Genomic DNA, 20,692 nt, shown 5'->3' on the forward strand with positions numbered 1-20,692 from the left:
ACAGACATGAATTCACATACGCTAAAGACAATAAGCATGTACACATTTTCCTGACCCCCAAAAAAGGTGTGCCCAGAGTGTGCACTGGATCAAGATTTGGGGGACTGCAGTCCTGCACTCAAAGTGCAGCACTGCATCAAGTATAACAAATCATTAAAAAAAAAACATGTTTTGAATATGTATATTTCTTTATAACTTTCACACAAAAATCCAGCTTTAATATGTAATGAAAAAGAACTCCATATCTTTGCTACAGAATATTTCAATTACACCTGAAACTGTAAAACCAGTCAAGCTTAACTTCTGAAAACTAAATTCTTTCACATTTTGCAGGCAGTATGACAAATATATTGAAACAGACCTAAAGTTTCATTTGCCTTGCTGTAAATTTCCTAAATGTAAAGATTCCATTTCAGATCTCTAGTAATTGTGATGCCCATTGGTAAATATTTGATTTGGTTGACATTTTCTAAAGATGTTTTCTCCAAGGAATTAATTTTATGATTTCTTTTCCCTTGTCATTTGCCTTATACTACATTTCTTCTCTTGGAATCCTATACCTCAATGTCATACCAATTAAAAGTCAAGTTCAGTTATAAACATCTTCCATAAAAGCCAGTCAAAATGACAATAAAAATTACAACTGAAACAGACAGAGAAGAATCACTGTTCCTTCTTACACCAGAACTCCAGGCTTGCAGTATATATTAATAAAAGTAACATGCCAAAAAAATTGCCAGTAGGAAAAGGTTTTTGCAAGTTATCATTTTCTCCACTAGTGAAAATCGCAAGATCTGCTGTCAACAGTCTTTGAGTTTTATTAGCAAGGATGACCCTCTATGTGAAAGCATGAGAACATATTTAAGAATTCACATACCGACTGGCAATCACTTTCTCAGACATTTTATATCATGTAGGAAGGTCAGAAATTGAACAATAGTTTCCAGTATCTGACACTAAGTTATTCTTGGGTGTCAATTTTGCTCTGATTAATGAGGTGAGTTAAAAAGTGAGGCATCACAGGTGCTTAACAAGAGCATTGTCAATGGTACATATATACCCAACACACCCATTATAGTCCATTATGTCGATAATTAAATCTCTGTGCAGAAATCACATTGCTTCTCTCAGTCACAGTGTCACGGTTTCATCTCTTGAAACCAAAATCAAAAACTTCTTCTTGCCCCAAGTGCTAGTCATCCACAAAGTTTGGTTCAGGTTTGCAATATAGACAGTTTTATTCTTCTTTCAGTCACTGACCTTAACTATTGACCTTCTGACCTCAAAAATGACAGATAATTATTCTTTACTTCAAGTGCAAAGAATAATTCCATTGACAAAGTTTATTCAAAGAATGTACCTGCAGAACTAATGTTACTGTGCAGAAACCATGTTTATTCTCTTAGTCATAGTGACCTTGACCTTTTGCCCAGTGACACCAATATTGATAAGCTTATTTCTAGCCATCACAAAAATTGTTAACTGCAGATGATAAAGAAATCAAGTTCTTTTGCAGAAACCATTTATCTTTTTCAGTCAGAGTGATCTTGATCTTTGTTGCTTTTGTTTTGTTGTTCTATGAAAAGGCCATTTCTCAGCACATCATGGCTAAAATGGCGACCAGTATAACTGGTGGAGGATCTGGTTATTAGTCAGCAAGACTCTCATACCTGCCAGTGTACAGTAGCTGCCAAAGGTACCTTAAGCAGCATCTACAAAACAGTTAACATCCATAAATGTATGTTACAATGATATAACTCTTAATGTGCATCTACCAATGTCACACTATGACACGACTCTTAATGTGCATCAACCATTGTCACGCTGTGACAACTCTTAATGTGCGTCTACCATTGTCACACTGTGACATGACTCTTAATGCTGTACATCTACCAATGTCACACTATGACACGACTCTTAATGTGCATCAACCATTGTCACGCTGTGACAACTCTTAATGTGCGTCTACCATTGTCACACTGTGACATGACTCTTAATGCTGTACATCTACCAATGTCACATTATGACACGACTCTTAATGTGCATCAACCATTGTCACGCTGTGACAACTCTTAATGTGCATCTACCATTGTCACACTGTGACATGACTCTTAATGCTGTACATCTACCAATGTCACACTGTGACATGACTCTTAATATTGTACATTTACTAATGTCACACTGACATAACACTTTGACAAAAAAAAATGTGTTTTCTATAGCACAGGTTTTAAAATTAGGTTAGCAGAACAATTTTTTTAAACATATATTTAATGTGATTTTTGGGGGTAAATATTTTTGTACAATGGGAGAAAGAAGTAATATGGTTGGCAATGAGAAAAAGGGATGGTCAGCCAACCAGAAACATTTTTTGAGTGTGACTTGATGAGAATATAAAAAAATGTCTTGCTTACATATGCATGTACCAGTGTCACACTTGATATAACACTTATATCTATATGTACCAATGTGAAACTGTGGCATAGCACATATACATGTGCCATGTCACACTATGAAAAAAGTTATATAAACATGTAAAGCTCTCAATGTCAGTGTGACATAACATGTATATTCACTAATGTCACACATAAAAGTCACATGTAAAGCAATGGTGATACTTAAAATTAACCTCTTGTTGATTAGATACAAAATTTATTAAACTTGTTGAAAAATAATAAAATATGTCACGTGCTGCAAGCACGTGTAATTGCTATAATATAAACACTTTTGCCAATTCATTTCCAGTGAATTTCTATCTTGCAGTATGCCAGTTTCATGTGTTGACATATTGGTTGTGTATTCAGATTACAGACAGACAAATGCATATCATCTGTTCAAATGCCACTCTCATTCTTCACAAGATTTAAAAAATAATTCCAAACAAAGTACTAATACAACTGTGTATTCATTATATTATTCAATATTTAGGCCATTTTGGACTACTCCATTTGGTTAGGTACAGTGTTCATCTTGGTCACCATGCCTTTTGCTTCCCCACTTAAAATACACTTTAAAACATTACCAATTTCATGTCTTCTATTAAATTTAAAAGGCATTACAATGTTATCTTCACAACAAAAGAAATAGTGAAATTTCCTTGTGCAAGGATAAATCTTATCTACAAAAAGTCTGCATTTGTACTTCCTGCAGATGCAAAACAACTGCTACAGACAGACACTCATTTCTGTGAGTGAAAAATGAAATTATTAAATTCTACGAATTAACATGGTGACTATAACTTGTACAATTTGAAATCTGCTCCCCTCACAGATTCTGTGCTCATTTTTTTTATCCGATCAGCACATTTACATGTATCACTGGAAAGGCAACATTAAACTTGTCCTGCAAAGTGCAGTTAGTTTTGACTGGTGGTTATTGTTTTACTCTGGACCAGAGCAAACAATAACCACTAATCAGAATTGACTGTAACATATAGTGTATTTTACTGTGTGGCACACCAAAAGTCTAGTTCTCATAACTGAAACAAGTAGACAAGATGTGAAGCAACAGTGAAACTTTGTGTAAATGTGATTATTAAATGATCAGTAAAGTACTTGAATGGAGAACCAGTCTGGAATGTCTTCTTTACATTGTTATATGGCATCAGTAGTACTTGAATCATAGATGGGGAACCAATCTGGAATGTCTTCTTTACATTGTTATATAGCATCAGTAGTACTAGAATCATAGATGGGGAACCAATCTGGAATGTCTTTTTTACATTGTTATATGGTATCAGTATTACTAGAATCATAGATGGGAAACCAATCTGGAATGTCTTCTTTACATTGTTATATGGCATCAGTAGTACTTGAATCATAGATGGGGAACCAATCTGGAATGTCTTCTTTACATTGTTATATGGCATCAGTAGTACTTGAATCATAGATGGGGAACCAATCTGGATGTCTTCTTTACATTGTTATATGGCATCAGTAGTACTTGAATCATAGATGGGGAACCAATCTGGAATGTCTTCTTTACATTGTTATATGGCATCAGTAGTACTTGAATCATAGATGGGGAACCAGTCTGGAATGTCTTCTTTACATTGTTATATGGCATCAGTAGTACTTGAATCATAGATGAGGAACCAATCTGGAATGTCTTCTTTACACTGTTATATGGTATCAGTAGTACTAGAATCATAGATGGGGAACCAATCTGGAATGTCTTCTTTACATTGTTATATGGCATCAGTAGTACTTGAATCATAGATGGGGAACCAGTCTGGAATGTCTTCTTTACACTGTTATATGGCATCAGTAGTACTTGAATCATAGATGACGAACCAATCTGGAATGTCTTCTTTACACTGTTATATGGTATCAGTAGTACTTGAATCATAGATGGGGAACCAATCTGGATGTCTTCTTTACATTGTTATATGGCATCAGTAGTACTTGAATCATAGACTGGGAACCAATCTGGAATGTCTTCTTTACATTGTTATATAGCATCAGTAGTACTTGAATCATAGATGGGGAACCAATCTGGAATGTCTTCTTTACACTGTTATATGGTATCAGTAGCACTTGAATCATAGATGGGGAACCAATCTGGAATGTCTTCTTTACATTGTTATATGGCATCAGCAGTACTTGAATGATAGATGGGGAACCAATCTGGAATGTCTTCTTTACATTGTTATATGGCATCAGTAGTACTTGAATCATAGATGGGGAACCAGTCTGGAATGTCTTCTTTACATTGTTATATGGCATCAGTAGTACTTGAATCACAGATGAGGAACCAATCTGGAATGTCTTCTTTACACTGTTATATGGTATCAGTAGTACTAGAATCATAGATGGGGAACCAGTCTGGAATGTCTTCTTTACATTGTTATATGGCATCAGTAGTACTTGAATCATAGATGGGGAACCAATCTGGAATGTCTTCTTTACATTGTTATATGGCATCAGTAGTACTTGAATCATAGATGAGGAACCAGTCTGGAATGTCTTCTTTACACTGTTATATGGTATCAGTAGTACTAGAATCATAGATGGGGAACCAATCTGGAATGTCTTCTTTACATTGTTATATGGCATCAGTAGTACTTGAATGATAGATGGGGAACCAATCTGGAATGTCTTCTTTACATTGTTATATGGCATCAGTAGTACTTGAATCATAGATGGGGAACCAATCTGGAATGTCTTCTTTACATTGTTATATAGCATCAGTAGTACTAGAATCATAGATGGGGAACCAATCTGGATGTCTTCTTTACATTGTTATATGGCATCAGTAGTACTAGAATCATAGATGGGGAACCAATCTGGAATGTCTTCTTTACATTGTTATATGGCATCAGTAGTACTAGAATCATAGATGGGGAACCAATCTGGAATGTCTTCTTTACATTGTTATATGGCATCAGTAGTACTTGAATCATAGATGGGGAACCAATCTGGAATGTCTTCTTTACATTGTTATATGACATCTGTAGTACTAGAATCACAGATGGGGAACCAATCTGGAATGTCTTCTTTACACTGTTATATGGCATCAGTAGTACTTGAATCAAAGATGGGGAACCAGTCTGGAATGTCTTTTTTACATTGTTATATGGCATCAGTAGTACTTGAATCATAGATGGGGAACCAGTCTGGAATGTCTTCTTTACACTGTTATATGGTATCAGTAGTACTAGAATCATAGATGGGGAACCAATCTGGAATGTCTTCTTTACATTGTTATATGGCATCAGTAGTACTTGAATCATAGATGGGGAACCAATCTGGAATGTCTTCTTTACATTGTTATATGGCATCAGTAGTACTTGAATCATAGATGGGGAACCAATCTGGAATGTCTTCTTTACATTGTTATATGGCATCAGTAGTACTAGAATCATAGATGGGGAACCAATCTGAAATGTCTTCTTTACATTGTTATATGGCATCAGTAGTACTAGAATCATAGATGGGGAACCAATCTGGAATGTCTTCTTTACATTGTTATATGGTATCAGTAATACTAGAATTATAGATGGGGAACCAATCTGGAATGTCTTCTTTACATTGTTATATGGCATCAGTAGCACTTGAATCATAGATGGGGATCCAATCTGGAATGTCTTCTTTACATTGTTATATGGTATCAGTAGTACTAGAATCATAGATGGGGAACCAATCTGGAATGTCTTCTTTACATTGTTATATGGCATCCATAGTACTTGAATGATAGATGGGGAACCAATCTGGAATGTCTTCTTTACGTTGTTATATGGCGTCAACTGTACTTGAATCATAGATGGGGAACCAATATGGAATGTCTTCTTTACATTGTTATATGGTATCAGTAGTACTAGAATCATAGATGGGGAACCCATCTGGAATGTCTTCTTTACATTGTTATTTGGTATCAGTACCTGAGCATCTTATCTGATAGAACAATGGAATTGACACAGGGAAGTGCAGATTTAAACCACATGAGATAGTCACAATGTGTTTGCTAATTTGTAGAAGATGAATATGTGTTGAATTAAGAATTTACAAAAATTAAAGAATTTAAGGGCAGAAAACTAATGACTGCTGAAGATTAAAGTAACTTGTAAAGAGTAAGTATCATTTGGCATTGATTCTTCACCTATTGTAACAATATGAATATTGATATGAACAAATATAGATACATTGATATACCAATTAAGTGTTTCAACCCTACTAATTACTGCACATGCTCCATTACAACAAAAAAGTTCTCATTCACTGAAAGATGAAAAGCACAATTACTTATTATTCAAAATCAGAAGGCAAAAATTTTTTATACTGGTTTTATTTTCATTATCATTATAAATTACCACTCATTAATTGCACAATTTGTTTCCCAATTTTCTTAAATATTGCTTCCCAAAATTTGATTCATGACTGTTTAATACCAGTAACTAAAAAAAGGCTTGCATTAAATTTCAACAAATGATATAAAGATACCAAAAACTTATCAGGTCATATCCCCAAAAGCTTATCTAGTCATATCCCCAAACAGTTATCTAGTCATATGCCCGAAAATTTATCTTTCAAATCTAATGTGTTATCCACTTTTCTTCATCAGCGTTCTAAAACAAAGGTTGCATTAAACAGATGATATAAAAATATGCAAACTTATCTAGTCATATCTAAAAATCATATCTTTCAAACATGATGCATTCTGTATCAATATTCTAAAAATCTTAATCGTTCATTATTGTCTGAAAGGATGCCAGTGCTGTAACTGTGATTGTTATGTTAAGCAGTTTTAAGTCACATCCTCCACTGCAAGAAATTATTATCTGCTTGAAGAATTATGATGTGAGATGATTTTATCTCACTTTGATGATAGAACTATGGTCAATGCCATCAACTCATCACAACCATACCTATGCTCCTGTAAGTTGCAATTCACATTTAAATTATAACTCATCACTACCATACACATTCTCCTGTAAGTTCCAATTCACATTTAAATTATAACTCATGACTACCATACACATTCTCCTGTTAAGTTCCAATTCAAATTTAAATTATAACTCATCACTACCATACACATTCTCCTGTAAGTTCCAATTCACATTTAAATTATAACTCATCACTACCATACCTATTCTCCTGTAAGTTCCAATTCAAATTTAAATTATAACTCATCACTACCATACACATTCTCCTGTAAGTTCCAATTCACATTTAAATTATAACTCATCACTACCATACACATTCTCATGTAAGTTCCAATTCACATTTAAATTATAACTCATCACTACCATACACATTCTCCTGTAAGTTCCAATTCACATTTAAATTATAACTCATCACTACCATACACATTCTCCTGTAAGTTCCAATTCACATTTAAATTATAACTCATCACTACCATACACATTCTCCTGTAAGTTCCAATTCACATTTAAATTATAACTCATGACTACCATACACATTCTCCTGTTAAGTTCCAATTCAAATTTAAATTATAACTCATCACTACCATACACATTCTCCTGTAAGTTCCAATTCACATTTAAATTATAACTCATCACTACCATACCTATTCTCCTGTAAGTTCCAATTCAAATTTAAATTATAACTCATCACTACCATACACATTCTCCTGTAAGTTCCAATTCACATTTAAATTATAACTCATCACTACCATACACATTCTCCTGTAAGTTCCAATTCACATTTAAATTATAACTCATGACTACCATACCTATTCTCTTATAAGTTCCAATTCACATTTAAATTACAGGTACCAAAGCAACAACCATTATGTACTGTTGGCACTGTTAAGCCATTGCAATAACTGATCTTTCAATAAATGTCTGATAGTAAATAATAGTGTGCTGTGTGCACACTTATTAACCAGTCAAACATGTCCAAATGGCCACACACAACTTAAATAGATGTCCATCTGCTGTGTTTAGGCTCTTACAAAACATAACAAAAATGAGTGAAGACAACAAGCTTTGTAAAATTTAGCAAATAATATATTTTCTTAGAAAAATAAGGTCAAAATGAGAAAAAGAACTTACAGTTTTATGAATCAAATCCAAAATTAATCCAAGAATTTAAAACAGAAGTACTATTATTGAAAAGCTCTAAAAGAATCTGAGTTCGAGACCCAATGAAATCCAAAACAGAAGGCGATGACATCTGTTGCAACCTTCAAAGTGCTGTTGTGTCAATAATTCCTTGAATTCTGAATAAACTGCAATGAATGTCTTTGTCCAAAAATTCTGTATCAGCCCTTGTATATTTCCACAGAAAAAAATCCCTTGTAGTCAATCAAATAAAATTTCAACTCAAACTAGTTGTAACAAAAAACATTTAAGTATCAATGGTTTAGAGCCCAAATGCCCAGATTCTTCCAAGAAAAAGTTATACAATAATTTAAGATGCAAAACAGATTCCCGTTTGAGGATCACATGGTCATTCTTCCAGAACAAAATAGAAGCTTTTTACATGCCCAACATCACATCAGTGTGGCCGTAACTGAAATCAATGGTTCTTACTGGGGGAAAAAGGTTGTTTACCAGAACTGCCACTGTTTCTGAATCTAGGTCAGGAACTAGGTCAGCATTAGATGTAATGTCTCTATAAATTTGTTATGGTCAAAATTTTACAAAATCAGTCAGAACTGATCTCTATTCTAGAGAATATCAAATCCAGTAAACAAAGTTACCTTATAATAGCATGTAATGGAATTTTAAGAAATTAAGCTAATAATTAAATTACATATACATTAACATTGATTATGGAAAAACCTGTCTTTTACCAAAAACTTGTGATCTCTCAAGACAGGTAGTCTCTCATAACAGGTCAAATTGCTATTTAATCAATAAATGTGTGCACTGAGAATGTGGTCTCTCTAGACAGGTGGTGTCACACAGCAGTGGTCTTTCATGACAGATTTTACTGTATGTGATTCAAGAGGATCACTGATCACATAAGTGATTATCAGTCATGTTTAATCACTACACTACTACCTGATTGTCAAAGCCCTGGACACATATTGCTGATTTCGTCTACGTGTAGTTGTATACTATTATTTTATAATAGGCATTTTTGCAGAGTTCAGGAATATATTACAAATACAGTATAATCAACATAACTGCTGAGTGACATATATAACAGCATACCTACAATTGTTTACAAAATCTTGAATTTTTATATTATATAAGATGATGTAGGATCGACCTAATCAACAGATGAATAAATCAGAGCCAATTAACAGTTCTGTCATGCCTAAAAGCCCATTTCTAAAGGCTTAAGATATGGTACTAAATTGGAGTTTTAATGTATTAAGTCTATATTGAAAATTTATTTAAATTCAGACTCTGCACAAATCTGACAAAACTGTCAGAGCCTGGTCTCATTCTGGTGAATTTTCTTTAGCTACAGTTATGTGTGTCAAAATCAATACCCTCTATTAAACTTGTCCACAAAACAAGCCATTCAGATATTCTATAAATTACAGGACTAAATAAATGTCAACGTTTCAAGCCAAGACACCACAATCAATATAAAACAGTTACAAACAAGGTTTAGTTTAGTTGTGACTCAGAAAAGTTGTTCCTTATCTGGATCTGATTAATTGGTTCACTAGCCGGCTTTGTTAAACACCTGACAGGATGAATTAATGTTGAAGCCATGCCCAACTGACCACACTTGGACAAACTATTTAATTATTGCCTTAGATTTTTTTTGAGCAGTGATATTTTTTCTTTTACCTCAAGATACATGTAATATTTTTTTTAACTAATATAACAGATATAATCCAGTTTACTTTAGGTGTAAATCAGAGCAAGAATTTATTTTGTAAAGTTTTATAAACAGCCACAATATTTTTTTCAAACCAGGAGTCCATCAAAGGATGTCAAGACCATTTCTTCCTTTTAGCTGTGTTAAAACCACCAATATAAGGATTTTCATATTAGCTGGACATGAGGTGGACACACTAGATGTCATTATTTTCATGTAGGAAAACCAAGACATCATAAGAAGTCTTTTTGTGAAAATACAATGTTGACATGAGCAACCCAACTAATGGCCTAGTGATTAAGGCATCTGCCTTGGATGAGTGATGTTGCAGATTTAAACCCCAGCTCAGTCATACCAAAGACATAAAACTGGTACTAACAGCTGCCTTGCTAGGCACTCAGCTAAGAGATTAGTGTTAGGATTGGTCAGTCTGGTGTCAAGATAATGTGACTGGGTGGGACATCATGTTACATGTCTGCAGCATGATGCCCCAGTTCTTAACATCACTATAAACTGTCACACTGCAGACTTAGTTGCAATGTTACTAATTTTTTTAAAGCTATGTTAAAAATCCAAATCACACATACACACACAAACACATCTATATCAGTAACCCTAAAGGAACGGTGATAAGATTTCCAAGAAGGCTGCCAGATCAGAACCATTTTCATTTAGGAGCAAATAGAAGTCTTTTAGTGAAAACCCAATGTTGATATTGAACACCAATGTGCTGGTCATATTAGATGTCCAAGCAGCACCACTTTCATTTGGACCAACTAGACCATGAGATGAATGTGTGTGTAAAGTTTCAAGGGAATCCTCCAAGCAGTTGTGAGGATGTAGTGATAACAAACGTATGCTAATAGACAAATGGACAATGGGGGAGGGGTCTGTGACCAGGTAACCAATAAATCACGGGCCAATTAAATGTCAGTCCCTTATCAATGTCGGGGGGGGGGGGGAGGGGGGAGGGCGAGTAACTGAGTTTCTATATATATATATAGTTCAGTGTATATAATGTACTAAGCACTTCAAATACTAAAACTGGGTCAATTAGATGCACAAATCAATTTCAGGAATTTTGTAAAACTTTTTTAAACCATGGGGAGAAAAAGGTGCTTAGGGTTGGCCACAGAAAAAAGACACAGACATTATTTTTTAGTGTTATGTGGGCCCAGAATTATCACTTGTGGAGAGGGGAGGGGCTAAACATGTGAGTAACCCAAATAAGCTCCTGCATGTGAAGTGTTTCCAGGGCATAACTTTAATCATCTAACTGTAAAGAAAGCTTACTCTAGGAAACATTCCAGTTATTTGAAGCTCATTTTAATGGGGGGGGGGGCACACAAACTGGCTGATTTTTCTCCCACCCAAGATCCACTGCTGATTTGTCATTATTAACAATCAAATAATAAAGTTGCACTTTAGGTGAGAAGTACTGTGTGCACATTGAGCCTGAACATACAGACTGGTTCATACAGTTTATTCCATACCTAGCTGGCTGAAAGCCATGCAAACTGATATCAATCATTACAAAAACATCTCTAGATAATCCACAGGGACCATGTAAGAGCAGTTGAAAATAGTACTTCAAATGCAATTTCACAGGTTTTAAGAGGTATAGACACAAAGACATGCCATAAATTTAACCCAACTTAAAGAGGCCACTGTTATGAAAGACTGCATATTCTGTGAGACCATTTTCTGTTTCTCTGAGACCATTATCTGTGCAAAAAAGCAGCACATCTAATCAGTTAAAAAGTGAAATGACCTCAAATGAAATACCACCTATCTTGAAAGGCCATGATTCAGTGGCATATGGGGTGGACTCTCAGGCGAGATTCTACTACATATATATATAAAATTGTGAAGATTTGGGGAGGGGTATTTTTTCTGTCTAAACAATAAAAACTGACAACCTTAGAACCAAGGTAATTTCAACTGAGCATGCAAAATTGACAGGGTACATGTTGTACAGTGACAGTCAGACAGGTGTAGGCGCAACTAAATATATCTAAAATGTCTTGGTGACTATGCAATGCATCACAATTTTGCCAGCCAAATTATTGGCCTGCAGTCTAACAGCAATGGCAAAGATGCTTTGTTACAGTTTGATTGTAATAATAAATCAGGTTAATGTTATTGCTAGTTTGATTTTTATTTTTAATCACAGAAGCAACATTAAAAAATAGCATACATATACTGTAGATGAAATAATAACTTGTGGCACGGACAGGGCCAACAACCTATGTCACAGCTGGGGTGGCACACATATAAATATCACCTCCTTTGATGCAAGTTTTGTTTTTTAATTTAAATTAATGTACCAGCAAATCAGTGGATATTTAAATTAATGTACCAGCAAATCTGTGGATATTTAAATTAATGTACCAGCAAATGTGTGGATATTTAAATTAATGTACTAGCAAATCTGGATATTTGAAGCTGCAAGTCAGAGAAACAGCAAAGTTCTAAACTTCAAGCAAATGTTTTTAAAAATGATTACGTTTTCCATGGTTTAAATACAGATTCCCTATTACATTCTTGGTGCCATTGGCACAATCCTAACTGAAACATACTAATACTTACTTTAAAAACTGCCAACTGATTATGAATTAAATAAATTATCCAGTATTACATTGACAACCCGAGTAAAGGCTAGAATATACAGTGGAACCTGTCTTGAAAGACCACCTCTTCTGCCAAAACATAATGGTCTCTTATGACAGGTGGTCTCTCATAACAGGTTATAACACTATATAATCTCTAAATCTGTACATGGAGAACCTGGTTTCTCAAGACAGGTGGTCTCTCAAGACAGGTTTTACTGTAGTCACAAATACTGAGTGAACAATGATGCATGACCAAAGATGACAGCAGTGATAAAACTGGATCATTGGTTATTGTTTACATATAATACTAGTGTAATATAAGCTATGTCTAACCACACAATATATATTGTTTTACAGGTTTGTTTAAATTATGTGAATACATTTAAACTTGCTAAGTAAGCACCACAATGAATTTTAACAGCGAACAAACTATTCATGGAACACAAATGTCTCTATCAGCTAGTGACACCTGAACCTACAGGAACAGGGCAGACATATATTTGTACATCAGACAAGGATAAATGTAACAAGACAATCAACAAGCTATTGGAAGTACAGTATTATAACCAATTCCTGTCTGCTTAAACCATTGAGGATGCTAGAATAAAACCATGAAAATTGACTGAGAAATGTTCACTGGTTTTTCTATAGAAAGATCACTTGCTCTATGGGCAGCAGGTGCAAAGCATATGTGGTACCAATACCCTATCCAGGCCCTGCCCATTTTTACTGGTTGAATTTGAATAATTTGTTTTTAGTCTGTCACCATGAACACAAATTTATTCTAAACATTAGAATTAGACATGAATTTATTTATGCTCCTTGTCTGGAAGCAATCCTGGCAAAATAGTCACCTTTGGGTTTTTCATTTTGCCTAAATACGACATAACAGCAAAAAGTTCACTCTGCATTGCCTTTATTTCAGGCTGTCCGCCCCCATTTATTTTCTTCTTCAATACAATGCATCAATAATGAAAATAACATTTTTGTGACAATTTCTCCTTCAAAGTAGAAGGTGGAAAGTCTGAAAATGAAATACTTTGTAGTCAATAATACAGTTACTTTGTCTACAAAATTCACACATGATTTTTTCAAATATGAGAATAACACTGAATTCATAAAGCCCAACCAAAAGTGAATTATGTCTCAGTGGATTATCCAGGTTCATTACAAATAAAATATACCGTTTTATCCAATATTTCATCAAAAACATGATGACTTGAATTTTGGAGTTCCCATCTATAACTGTAACCTATTGATTGACATTACTTCACAACAATCTCATAGTGAGATAGGGCCACGTCAATATTATACAACAACTATGGTGAAGTTTTAAAAACACACCATATCAACATTATTTCATTAGTATCTTAATTATCTGTTATAAATATAGGAAAAAAGCAGAAGTTTATAGGGACTATTTTGAACATTATACATTTTTAAAATCCTACACACACTACACACTATTTTCACCAACTTCGCCCTATTCAAGCTAGAAAATTGTCATTAGATCCAAATATTACTGCTGTACAAGTATAGTTATGATCCTTAAAAATGTACAGACGTATGCCCTGAGCCAAGATGCTAGAAGAATGCTGGGTCTGTTCTAAATCATTCAAGCAGCCTTGCGGAATAACACATTACTTGTTCTACATTTTCTTAACAAATTGAGGTATAACAATATTTTACTGAAATAAATGTGGAATGAAATATAATATGCATTAGCATTCTATCTTGTAGTGTTTCTGAAGAGCAGTTGCATTTATACTGACAAACAAATACTCATTTTCAATGAAATTAAATAACTTTAACAAGTGCTTCTACTAAAAGCATTTCTATTGGTCATTTAACCATTTTCTTAAAGATACATATGGTCCTTAGCCCCTTCCTTTCCAAACCAATGAACACTATCCATGTTCTACTTTGTACATGCATTATTTTCAATGATGAAAATTCATACCTTGTGTCCACGAACTAACTGATCGGTTGTACAGCTCCGTGCTGGCGATAATTCCATGTTTCGGCACCGTTGTCAATGTATATAAAAGTCTGTCGACCAGACTATCTGGATCATCACTTCGAAGTATCTTGTTCGTTAACTGCACACCCATATTTGACTCCCCAAGTGGCATTAGGGCAGTTACTCCACGATTAATCAAAATCTGTGGAACCCCATTATCAACTGGAATGATTTCAATCTGCAGTTCTTGTGGCCTATGGGTAGGAACAGATGATCCAGGAATGAAGAACTCAGAATGTGTCCCATCGGTCACAGTAAATGAAAAACTATCTGTTGTTGTCTCAGTGCCGTCATGCTGGTAACTAATTAAATTTTCCTGCAGATCATGTAACGTGAAAAGAGACACAATTTTTGAATAATTGTACAAAATATTTCCATGCAAAGGGACTTGTGTGATAGTAAAGATAATATTTTCATCTACAGTATCCTTGTCAACAGCTTTCAACTCAAAAGGCGTGATCAATTTGTTCGATGCTTCTTTGAGTCTCAAGATGGTAAACATCAGTACCGGCTTTTTATTGTCAACATCACTGATAGTGATTCTGAATGTTCTAGATACAGGATTGAATCCATCAGTAACTTCAAAATCAAAAGTGTCCATTTTGATTTCATCATCACTGGTATGGATGTAGCGAATGTTATTTCCAGCCAGATCCAGCTGAGTGAATGTTACGATGGGGACACCTGGACTATTGGCATTTTCCAAGTGTCCATGAGATGGTGCTCTAGTCACTGTGTACAGCAGGCTCTCATCAGGGGAATTCAAATCTGTCCCACTAATTATGTATGTAGTTAGGGTTACTGTTCCACCCTCTGGCAGCTCCACCCCTCTGCTGATTACTTCAGGGTATACCATGTCTACGCCTTCAACCATGATATAAAAGTAGCGATCAATCAAAGGATTTAATCCATCTGTTACATCAAATTTAATAAGGTCACGCTTTCCTCCAAGCCCTGTATGGACATATTCAACTCTCCTATTATCAATATCACCTTGAGTAAAATTTAATCCAAGTGTTAAATTTATCACCTTCTGGCTGTATTTCAATAAGTATCCTTCTGACGGCATTCTTCGAATGATAAATGTAATATTTAGATCTGAAGAATCTAGGTCTTCAGCTTTAAGAATTTCGTTGGTGATAAATTTCCGGTCTCCAGCATGTTCAATTTCAAGACCATTATTAATTGTAAGACGAGGAGTCTCATCGTCTACTGGTATGATAATAATAGGAATAATCTTACTAACGTTGTGGATACCATCAGTTACAAGTAATTCAAGCTTATCTGTCCTTGTTTCTGAATCGTCATGCTCATACACTATGGTAGAGGATCCCTTGATGTCATCCAGGGTGAAGCTCTCTACTGGAAATGACCCTCCACTGGTCAAACTCTGCTTAACAATTTGACCATGACTTGGTGCAGTCAAGATCAAGAACCGAAGCTCGTCTGTGGGGATATCCTTGTCAAGTGCATTCAAAATTGGCAGATCAATTCTAATGGGCATTCCTTCCATGGCAACAAATTCTCTCACATGGACCTCTGGCTCTTCATCATTGTCAGGATAAATTTTGATTTGAATTCGATTGCGTGGTGACAGATTTATACCATCAGAGCACTGCACAATAAAAATGTCCTCTCTTGGCTCAATTCCTTTGTGGACACTCTGAACATAATTGATATTTCCCAGACGAACATTTCTTATTGAAAATGCAGATATTGGCATACCAGCTTGTGATTTTTCTGACCCTGGTGCAGGAGCAATATTTTCAATATATCCAAAGTTAGGCTGTGTTAAGACAGAGCAGGTGATGTATTCATCCAGTGTGTCTCTGTCCATGGCATCCAGATGGATAGGCAGTAGGATTGCCTTGTCTCCTTCAAGGACATCCAACTGAGTCCCAGTCAGAACCTCTGGAGGCATGTTGTCCTGTGGTAAAATCTGCACTGTTGCAATGACATGACTGATTCTGTTCCCACCTATGTACAGTCCATTTGAGTTATCAGTCAACATCAGAGAAAAATGATCTTCTACCTCTGCTAAACCAATCTCACCACCTGTATGAGAATAAGAGACAATTCTTTGAGCAAGGTCACTCTGACTGAATCGGTTGATCCGCCTCCCATTCTTCAGCAAAAGTCCGTGATTTGGTTGAGATTCTACCACAAAAACAAGATGATGCTGTTCTGTATCTTTATCTGAAGCTTCCAAATGCTGATTGGTTAAAAACATTTCCTGACCTTCCTTTACCTCTAATGTTATTCTCATCTTCCCAGGTTCTGCTATTCCAACAAGCGATGGAGGTTCGTCATCAACAGGGTTGATTTTTATTCTTACAGTTATTGGTACAAAATGCACGCCATCTGTGACATCAAGAGTAAATCTATCTCGCTTCATCTCTACTTCTTCTCCAGTATTGTGATACAAAATTGAACCAGCATAAATATCACCCTTTGAGAAGCGGTCTCCTTTCTGGATTGGTACCATCTTGCGCAAGATCTGTCCATGTTCAGGAGTTGTTGTGACGATAAAATGAAGTTCACTGTCCGCACTATCTGGATCGTGAGCATTTAAGATTTGTGAATTTATTACAACTTCCCCATTTTCAAATACAGTCAGACCAGAATTTGTTACAACTGGTGGCTGGTTATTGACTGGTTTCAAAACAATTGTAAAGAGCTGATCTTTCAATGCATTTCCTGCCATGTCCTCTACACTAAATTTAAACTGAATGATTCTGGTGGTGATACCGAGTTCTGTACTTGGTGGCTGGTAGCATATTTTATGATGATTTACCTCAGATTGTGTGAAAATTGCAACTCCTACTTGTGGGCTATCACAATATACAATCTGTCCTGCGCCAAGAGTTGATTTACTGTATGTGTCAAATGGATGCTTAGTAACTGTAAACCTTAACTGTTTATCATCAGTATCATCATCAGTGTAACGTATACTTTTTCTACGAAAACTTGTCAACTGAAATTCATCTACTTCCATTTGAAGAGGAATGTTGGCATACAGATATGGTGGCTGGTCATCAACTGGTTGAACTTTTACAACAAATGTCTCAAGACTGGATTGATTAGGAGGATCACCGCCATCTTTGAGAATAAAATGTAATTTGTCAGTAATAACCTCTAAATGGTGAGGACCAATGTGTCGATAAAACAATTTTCCATCTGTGATATCCTGTTGGGTAAATTCGTTCACAAATTTTTCATAAATTCCATTTTCATATTTCCATTCCTGTTGATTTTCAGGAATCTGAAATTGTCTTTTTACAAAAACTCCTTCTTTTGAAAATGGAGGATGAAGGACAAATCTGATCAAAGAATCATCACTGTCAATGTCAGTTGCACTTAGTACAAACTGTGATATTTCCACTAGCTCATTTTTTCTAATATCGACCACTGTGTTGATTGTGAGCATCGGTGGCTGATCATCCACAGGATATATCGTAATTGGGAAAAGGAATTCAACTTCATGCTTACCATCGGACATCCGGAATATAATATTATCACCCGTAATATCTGATCCATCATGTTGGTATCTAACATTCCCTGCTTTCAAGTCACGTGCTGTGAAATATTTTCTTTCCCTTGGTAAGAGAAGGTGACCATGACGTAATCCATCAATATTGTACACTTTGACATCCTCTAAATTGTCCTCATCAGATATTTCCAGTACTTGTGGACTCATGATTGGTCTAGACTGGCCTTCCATTAGCTGTAAACCACGATTTGTTGTCACAATTGGAGCTAGAGTGTTCATAGGTAATACGACAATCATTAAAGGAATAGGATCAGAGTGTAATCCTTCCGAGTCAATTATCTGGAATTCAACTTGAAACATGCGTCTAACATCAGAGTCAGTACTTGGTGGTTTGTAGGCAATTTTTAACTCATTTATCTCTCTCTGGTAGAATGATGTGATTGGTAAGTTTTGGTCATCTGTGCTAACGATTGCCCCTTCACCTGGACTTAAAGGCTGTGTAATATTGAAATATAACATGTCAGCAGGCGTTTCCCTGTCTTCTGCAGACAAAATCTCTGGTGTGATTGCAGTCATTATAAACTGACCGACAGATTCCATTACAAATAAAGCACTCAAACTTGCTGAGGGGGGAGTGTTTTCTTGTCCAGCTGTTATCCGAACAGGTATTTGAAAATATTCTTCTTTCAACGTTTGTCCATTACTCTGATCTAATAATTCTACTACAGCTGGAATGTAATCCATGTTTGGAGATCTATTTGCAACCGCATGTCGATAGCGAATCCCTAACTGTAGGAATTGCTCACAGTCTACATTTGAAAGTGACGATGTTTCATTTAATACATAACCGTATTTTGGCAAGCCTGTAGCTTGCCCAAATATAGTCAAATGACAGTTGGAGATTTTTCTATCATACGTAAATTCAAGAACTTTCCTATCTATTGCTGTGCTGTATCCTAGCAATCTATCCACTACAATCGGCATATGTTTTCGAATAATTTCGAATTGTATAAAAACTAACTTAAATGTCATTGTAAATGGTATGATCACTGTATCAGTCGGTGAAATGTAACGAATTAAAAGTTGAATTCTATGTTCTGATGGCGTATTACCCCCAAAATGTATATATTGCACCTGTCTTGGGCCAAACTTGCAAGGAAACGAAAGGGGGTCCAACCTACCTGTTTGCAGTGGGAGGGGGTCATTTTTCGTGACTGTCACCTGACACTGATCACCAGGTCTCACATTAATCTTCAGATCTTTTAGCGGATCCAAAAATAACGTCCTCCCAATTGGCACACGCACCGGTTCATTAACAAGTAAAATATCCTGTTCTCGTAAATGCAACTGTCCACAGGTGTAATAGATTTTAAAAGAGACAATAAAGAAAATAAAGCGAAGAAAACGAGAACAAAGATTGAGACATCCTAGGCACTGGGGTTTTATCCAACATCCCTTCGGGGCCATTTTAGCACCCCGAGATGTTACTCTCACTACGACACAGCTTCAGTGATGAAGATGATCATGCGACAAACCTCTCCACACAACATATGCATAACGCGTGTATCCATGTTTCACCTCTCACCTTCAACCGCGACCGCTTCACTGTACCTTATGCGTATGAAGAGCTTTCTGTCATAATCGCCCAAATATAATGTTAAAACAAAATTTAATACTTAAATACTTTGCTTCTGATTTAGTCATGTCACGTTAAATTGTTTTCCACCTCTTCTTGAAGTTGTCATTGGTAACTAATGACGATAAAACTCGAAAATATTCGACCCAACACAATGTAGTTCGTGGTGCAAGGATTCTGTTTACTATAGTGATGCGGTTAGGTGTTATACAGGGTGATACAATGTATACGTCCCACGTGTATTTAGTGAAGTTCATGGTTTCTTTTGTTCGTCAATCAGGTTTTTGGTAACAATCAAATTGCTATTTTGTGCACGTGCGGGAAAGTAGTTAACTTTTTTGTATGAATTTTAGACGCACATGAAGAGATCTTTGAATTCATATCATTGCACATACTAAGAATAATACATTATTGCGATGCAGTTTGAAGTTTCTGTGGAGCAGCTGCTATCAGAGAGGCATGCTATTGGATCTTCCACCTTACACGCGCTCATGTTGATTATAGCATTTTAGCAAATAAAAACAACAACTATAATTAGTAATTAAACCATACACGGTAATTTTAGTTGTACGGTGACAAACATGCAATTTTGAGGTTAATAGATGATTTATTATTTAATGACTTTTTGTTTGTTTGTTTCGTAACAGCGTGTGCTTGAAGATAAAAAGATTTTATAGTCGTGTTGTTTTTATT

General features: G+C 35.5%; 1 protein-coding gene across 1 annotated transcript in view; it reads right to left on the bottom strand.

Moving 5' to 3' along the window:
* Window positions 1-19,949, bottom strand: part of LOC149797807 (FRAS1-related extracellular matrix protein 2-like) — a 266,726-nt gene extending 246,777 nt beyond the window's left edge. Inside the window, exon 1 of the mRNA XM_089962791.1 lies at window positions 14,814-19,949. Coding sequence (XP_089818917.1) covers window positions 14,814-19,830 — 5,017 coding nt within the window. The 5' untranslated portion in view covers window positions 19,831-19,949. The remainder of the gene's footprint in view (window positions 1-14,813) is intronic.
* Window positions 19,950-20,692: the final 743 nt, after the last annotated feature.

Source organism: Sinohyriopsis cumingii, chromosome 6 (assembly GCF_028554795.1).
Source record: "Sinohyriopsis cumingii isolate HCF-2022 chromosome 6, ASM2855479v2, whole genome shotgun sequence".
Lineage (NCBI taxonomy): Eukaryota > Metazoa > Mollusca > Bivalvia > Unionida > Unionidae > Sinohyriopsis > Sinohyriopsis cumingii.